Source organism: Gobio gobio (assembly GCF_949357685.1).
Source record: "Gobio gobio genome assembly, chromosome: 1".
Lineage (NCBI taxonomy): Eukaryota > Metazoa > Chordata > Actinopteri > Cypriniformes > Gobionidae > Gobio > Gobio gobio.
The window spans coordinates 18998637-19006438 of NC_137097.1; the positions used below are offsets into that span (position 1 = coordinate 18998637).

Sequence of the window (7802 nt, forward strand, 5' to 3'; positions counted from 1 at the left end):
ATGGTATAAAACATTTGCTCAAACTGAACCCTTACAAGCTCCAAAAGGTAACAAAACATGCTTTATTTTATTTTTCTGTAATTGGTACACTAATTGTTACACCTTAGTGTTTTAAATCGTATGCTTTTGTTTTGTTTCCAGCCAATAAGTGGTTGCGTTATAGCGTTATATATCATGGTTCATTGATGAAAAATATTCTACTTTGATGTCATGTAAGCATGCTATATGGGTGTTTTGAAGTGCTCAGGTAACAATAATCTCTATGTTAATTACCGGGATAAGACGTCTTACCAAATACTGTGAATTCTGACCCCCTCCAGATTATTATCCACTCAGTCTACTACAGTATTCGCTCTGTAAGACGGTTGCTTTAAGTGAAGGGTATGAGTTGGCTGCCAATCAGAGAACAGAAGTTTTCCCCCATATTTAATTTTTTTATAAAAAATATCATCAATTAATAAATAAAATTTAAACTCAGAAGCAGTTTGTGATAATAATCAACATTTATTATATTTTTTTTAGTTGCTTTGATAACAATCACAGCTACACACCTTAAAAGTAAACTCTGACCAACAGGTTATCAGAACAGAGATACTTTAGATAAGATTTAGCCTATTGGTAACACATGTTTACAATAAAGGAACACGCCACTATTTTTGAAAATAGGCTCATTTTCCAACTCCCCTAGAGTTAAACAGTTGAGTTTTACCGTTTTTGAATCCTTTGACTCTTCTGTAGATACATATATAGCCATATCGGTCTAGAAAATCACAACTTTTCATCGTCGTAGTGCACGATGTAACAGAAGAGCCAAGTTTTAAATAGGAAAAATATGGAAACTCTTTGGTTATTTTTGAGTGAGATGCTAATGATCTAATCAGATTCAATGATCTATGCTAAGCTATGCTAAAAGTGCTACCGCCAGACCCGGAGATCGGCTGAATGGATTCGAAAACCTTAAAACTCAACTGTTCAACTCTAGAGGAGTCGGAAAATGAGCCCCTTTTTTCAAAAATAGCTCAAAACAATGAGCAATACATTTGTTACATTATTTATTCATCTTTGTTAACACTTGCTCATAACATTAACAGTTAATAACACAACTGTTCATTCTTATTTCTCAAGTCTATTAAATAATACTAACATACAACTTTTGATTTCAATAATGTATTAGTAAATGTTGAAATGAACATGAACTAATAAATGCTTCAGAGGTATTTTCATTGTTAGTTCATGTTAACAAATATAGTTAACTAATGTTAATAAATGGTTATTGATTTGTTTAGTATTCAATCATGGCAAGTTATTAGGAAAAAGCAAAAATTAGCAATCAGAAGAGTTATGATATGTAATTAAGATCAAGAAGAAGACAATATAAGTAAACTTAAAGCAGAACTAAAGTAATAATTGTGCTCTCCATTAATATTTGCATACACTCCTAAATAGAAATACACTCTTAAACAGAAAAGTAAACAGAAGTATAGTTAAACCCAAAGAGAAATCAATAAGCAAACACAATAAGTAAAATCACACTAAATCCCATTTACTCAAAAAGATGCTCTCCAATTTTCCTCAATTAATCTGGAATGCAGATGTTGATCAATGATGGTAATGGTTGTTGCTTTTGAAAGACGATTTTTTTGTCTTGTCTCGTATTTTCTAAAAAGAAATATACACAGTTATTGAAATCCTGAAAGCTATCACACAGACAATGTTGAAGCCAAATTAATATCAGGTGGATGTTTTTAATATTATAACATTTAATTTAATGGTGTTTCTACAGTGAAATGTCTTTAAAAATACTCTCCCGTCCAAAAGAGACAATGGCAAATAATTATATATTTTAACAGTCTTAAAAATGTAATTGTCTAAAACGTTCAATCATGACTTTGTGTTAAAGAAAAACAACTTCAATTTGAATCGTATATTATCATCTGGTGCTTACCAATGCAAAACTAGAAAATACACATTTCTTCACATTCCCTCAGACGTATGCACTGAATCCAGCTTTAACATCTTCTTGAATACTCTTGATTTTTTCGGGGGGAGCAGCAGGTAGAATGGCAAGCAATTCGCGATTTATCCTTTCTAGTCTTGCAGTGCTCTTCTGTTCATACTCCTGTTTATTCTTCAGGACAAGCTTTAGGATCTCACTCTGTGCCTCATCACAGCCTTTCTGGAGCTCGAGTCGCTCAGTCTCAAATTCTGGTTTAGTTTTATCCATGGCCATCAGTTTTGCCAGTGAACTGACACGGCCCATCAGGTACTTGTTGGAAATATCTGTGTATGTTCCAGAGATCATATTGACCAGATTAGCAAGGTTACTGGCTTGGAAAGCTTGGATGTACAGCATATCTTTTGAGAAGAGCTTTGCATTGTAGGAGAGGAGTTGTGTTTTCTCAGATGTTGAGACAAAGTTTTTGAGAGTTGTGCTCAGGCTGATTTTCACAATGTTGGATATCATCTGAAAGAAGAGGACCATCTTCTCCCACTGCTTCTTCACTCTCCCCATGGCATCCAATCCTTTGGTCAGCATAGCTATGGTAGTTTTGAAGTCAATCTCTTTCAGTTTACAATTTCTCATAGTGACCAGGATATCAGTCAGTTCCTTCTGGTTCTGCTCTAGTTTGTCCATACACTTATTATAGTCCTCTCTCGTCTTGTCCAGCTGAGCTCGGTTCTGCTCTATGGCTAATCTTGCATTATCTGAAGCCCTCTGGGAAGCAGTCGGTCTCTCTAACTGTTGTTCTTCTTTAGACATCATTGGTGGTTTTTGAGAAATGGCTGGAGAATTTGTGACTTCTTTGCTTTTGCTGTCAAAACTACGAGCAGACTTAATCAGGTTCGAGACCATTTGTATTATCTGAGTGCTTTTGTCTTTGTCCAGTTTGCCTTCTGGTGCATATTGTGCACGCTCAGTGCATATTTCCAAGCCCTTATTGCACATCTCCTGTGCTTGTGTCTTTGCATTGCAGTCAGGGGTTTCTTTAAAAATTTCATTGAGTCTTTCATACTGTTTTGCTACGAAATCCGTCTTTGTGGTTTTATTCTTCTGATCGTATAGGTTTGTCCAGTCAATGTCGTTCACCTCACTCTCCACATTCATAAATTCCTGGATGTTCTGTGCATAATTTAAAATCTCAGTTGATTTAGAATATACAATTATTTCATCTATCGTTGATGTGTTTTTCGACATTTTCTCTGGTTGAGAAGCAGCAGTTGCCGCTCCATTAACTTGGCCTATAATGGACTGTGTTAACCCACTCACAACATCCATTCCAACCATTTCCCATCCACTGGGGAGAGAATCCATGGCTTTCTTGTATTCGTCATTGAACTGATTCATTTGCTTCTCCACGGCACTCATTGTCTTCTCAAACATTTTCTTGGATTCTATTGCCGACTGCTCCCTCAGTTTGCTCTCTTCTATTTTTTTATTCATTGCTTCCAACTCCTCCCCATAAAAGCTCTGTGCATTGATACACGCTTCAAGCAGCTCTTGGATGATATTGATCACATCGGTAAAACGCTTTTCAGCGCCCTCAGACAACTTAACACATTCATCAGCAACGACGGTGATATTGTTCAGCTGATCAGGAAGATATGCGTTAACAATTTCATTATCATCTTGGAACAGAATCCTCACAGCTGCCTTCATGTAATCTGGAACTTGGGAGGTATGGAGGTGAATCTGATCCATGCTCTTATGGGCCACATTAAAGGCCTGCCAACCAGAGTTACACACTTGCATAAGGCAGGCGCGAAAGGAATCAGGGTATTTGATGAATTTATAGCCCCCTTTGGGTGGATTTTTATTGATAGAGAAATCTGTTGCAGACGAGATGAACACCAGCTCTCCCAGGAGGGCTATAGATAGAGGTGCTGGAGTCAGATACTCTTCCCAGTTGGCATAGGGCTGCATTATATTTTTGGTGTGGTTCCTCATGTCTTCAGCAGTAGTAAGACCTCGAATACATTTTGAGAGTGCAGAATCCATGACGTTCCTGTTCCTGCTTAAAACAAAGAAGACATTTGAAAGTAAATGACTTATGAGGGAATCTCACTTTGTATCTTGTATTGAACAATTTGCAGCATTCATCACAACAACCTTTTTACTATATATTGACTTAAATAGATGAGAGAGAGAGGATCAACATTCTGAAAAGACAAACTAGATATGAGCTCCTATTAATTCACATAACTGCTGTTAATCGAGGCAAAAAATCATAACCTGTGCCAGAACTGTGTACATACAACAGACCGCTAAGGAACCACATTTGGAAAAAACATTTGGCCACAAAGCCAGAGCTTTCCCTATACATCCTTTTTTTCACTCGTCTCCAGAAATATCTGCATACACACGAAAACCACTGATACTGACTCAAAACGATGCAGTTTACATGCTAGACCAGTATGTGGCGCTGTAATTCTGCCAGAGATGCACTAAAAACAGAGAAGAAGAAGAGTTGGAGCATGTGCAAGACGGTGATCTTTATTGCAGTGGAAAATGCAAGTGGAAATGTCTGTATATGACGTTTCATGCGCATAAAGTGAGATGAGGCAATTAACCAATAACCTGTCCTGTGACACGCTCCGCAACGTAGAAAACCTATAATACTATACAGCCACAGCCACTTGATTGAGAGATTTATTTTTGAAACACCCTGTTATTATAGTATTAAAACATACAAATAACGGTTCTTATTTTCTGATTTCTTAAAAGAGTTTGCAGACTTTCTCTCAGATCTATTGGTCAACGTCGATAAAGCATTAATTGTTGGAGATTTTAACATACACGTAGATAACACAAATGATGCATTAGGGGCTGCATTTACAGATCTATTAAACTCCTTTGGGGTTAAGCAAAACGTCACTGGTCCCACTCATCGTCTTAATCACACACTAGATTTAATTATATCACATGGAACCAACCCAACCGATATAGATATTATACCGCAAAGTGATGATGTCACTGACCATTACATGGTAACTTGCATACTGCGTACTGCTGAAATCTGTCATGTTGCGCCACGTTATCGACCAGGCAGAACAATCCTCCCAACCACTATAGATAGATTCTCAAATAGCTTACCTGATCTGTCTCAGCTGCTCAGTGAACCCAAACAAACAGATGAACTAGAGGAAATGACTAGCAGTATGAGCACGATTTTATCTAGCACATTAGAAATTGTTGCACCAATTAGATTAAAAAAGGTTAGAGAGAAAACTAAAGCACCATGGTACAACAGTGCTACACATGTTTTCAAGAGAGAAACTCGTAACTTAGAGCGTAAATGGAAACAAACTAATTTAGAGGTCTTTAGAATCGCGTGGAAAGATAGTATGTCACGTTATAAAAAGGCCCTAAAAGCAGCCAGGGCTGAGCATCTCCGCAAAATAATAGAAAATAATCAAAATAACCCAAGGTTTTTATTTAACAAAGTGGCTAGACTAACAAATAAACAAGCATCGCCTGAGCAAAATATTCCGTTTACAGTTTAGTAGTAATGATTTTATGAATTTCTTCACTGAGAAAATAGAAAACATCAGAAACAAAATTGTAAATGTACAATCTTTAATGATGTCTTATGATTCAACAACAACTACCTCCCTCAATAACTACTACACCGCTTTACAACTATAGGACAGGAAGAGCTAAATAAACTTATCATTGCATCTAAACCAACAACATGTTTATTAGATCCAATACCCACTAAACTACTGAAAGAGTTGTTACCTGTAGTGGAAGAGCCTCTTCTCAATATTATTAACTCGTCTTTATCTTTAGGTCATGTTCCAAGAATATTCAAGCTGGCAGTCATAAAACCTCTCATTAAGAAGCCACAATTAGATCATAATAACTTAGCAAATTACAGACCAATTTCAAATCTTCCATTTATGTCTAAAATACTAGAAAAAGTTGTGTCCGCTCAATTGTGCTCTTTCTTGCAAGAAAATGATATCTATGAAAAATTTCAATCAGGATTCAGGCCGCATCACAGCAAAGAAACTGCGCTCGTTAAAATCACAAATGATTTACTTCTAGCTTCTGACCAAGGCTGTATCTCAATACTAGTTCTACTCGATCTTAGTGCTGCGTTCGACACTATAGATCATAAAATACTCATAGATCGACTTCAAAATTACACTGGTGTTCAGGGACAGGCATTAAACTGGTTTAGATCGTACTTATCAGACCGCTAACATTTTGTCTGTCTAAATGGGGAAAAATCCAGGATGATGTCAGTAGACTATGGGGTGCCGCAAGGATCCGTATTAGGCCCTCTGCTATTCTCAATATATATGCTACCGCTTGGTAATATTATAAGAAAACATGTAATTAATTTCCACTGTTATGCTGATGACACTCAATTATATATTTCATCACGACCGGACGAAAACGCTAAATTATCTAAACTGACAGCGTGTGTTGAAGATATTAAATACTGGACGACGTGTAATTTTCTGCTATTAAATTCAGATAAAACGGAGGTATTACTTATTGGTCAAAAAAACTGCCCACAAAACCTCGCACAATACAACTTTAACTTGGAAGGATGTCCTGTCGCTTTATCCACTACAGTAAGAGACCTGGGTGTTATACTAGACCGCAACCTGACATTCGAAAATCATATTTCATATGTTACAAGAACGGCATTTTTCCACCTTAGAAACATTGCCAAGCTACGTAACATGCTATCTATTTCTGATGCAGAAAAGTTAGTTCATGCATTCATGACCTTGAGACTAGATTACTGTAATGCTTTATTAGCTGGTTGTCCTGCATCCTCAATAAACAAACTACAGTTAGTCCAAAACGCAGCTGCTAGAGTTCTTACTAGGTCAAGAAAATATGATCATATAACACCAATTTTATCATCTCTACACTGGTTACCTGTTAAGTTCCGTATCAATTACAAAGTATTGCTACTGACCTATAAAGCCCTAAATGGTTTAGCTCCAGTGTATTTTACGGATCTTCTATCGCCCTACAATCCATCGCGCTCTTTAAGATCACTAAACTCTAGGCTTCTGGTCATTCCTAGGATATGTAAGTCCACTAAAGGAGGGAGGGCTTTTTCACATTTAGCTCCTAAACTCTGGAATAGTCTTCCTGATATTGTCCGAGGTTCAGACTCGCTGTCCCAGTTTAAAACTAGATTAAAGACGCATCTCTTTAGCCAAGCATTCACATTATAATTACCTTTTATACTACAGTTAAATGGGAACAACAGCATTAATATAATATTCTGAACAGCAGCTATGCTAATTATTTCCCATCTGCTTTTCTGTTGTTATCTCGGGACACTAGTCCCGAGGTAAATAGTTTGTCAGCTCCAGTTTGTATCCAGCCGCTCATGAAGACTTCGGATGCCTCAACACCTGTGATGAGACGACTCAACGCCAGCGTTGTTATGGCCTAAATTAATACACGACTGATTATCTTTTTCGAACATTGTTCTTTAACATTGTGTTTCTAACATTTTTTATACTGTTCATCTATGAAATGCACTTTCTGTAAAGCTGCTTTGAAATAATGTGTTTTGTGAAAAGCGCTATACAAATAAATTTGAATTGAATTGAATTGAATTGAATTATTTAATATATTAATATTTTATGTCCATCGGATGCACACTTCAGAATCTGGGTGGACGCAGTAGGCCATCCGGGGATTTCTCGCCTACTGTTTTATAAATATTGAGGTTTCCGCCATACTACTCCTTTCATGTACTGTTTTCTCCTACTATATAGTAGGTATGTAGGCATATTCGGACACAACTTAAGTACGCACACGTCCGAAT

General features: G+C 36.8%; 1 protein-coding gene across 1 annotated transcript; it reads right to left on the minus strand.

The window, feature by feature from the left end:
• Window positions 1-1984: 1984 nt before the first annotated feature.
• On the minus strand, window positions 1985-3997 carry LOC307118482 (uncharacterized protein; the record flags this gene model as incomplete). The annotated part of the gene is made up of 1 exon (XM_079804109.1): window positions 1985-3997. The coding sequence occupies one exon, from the start codon at window positions 3995-3997 to the stop codon at window positions 1985-1987; it is 2013 nt and encodes a 670-aa protein (XP_079660235.1).
• Between the last annotated feature and the right edge of the window lie 3805 nt (window positions 3998-7802).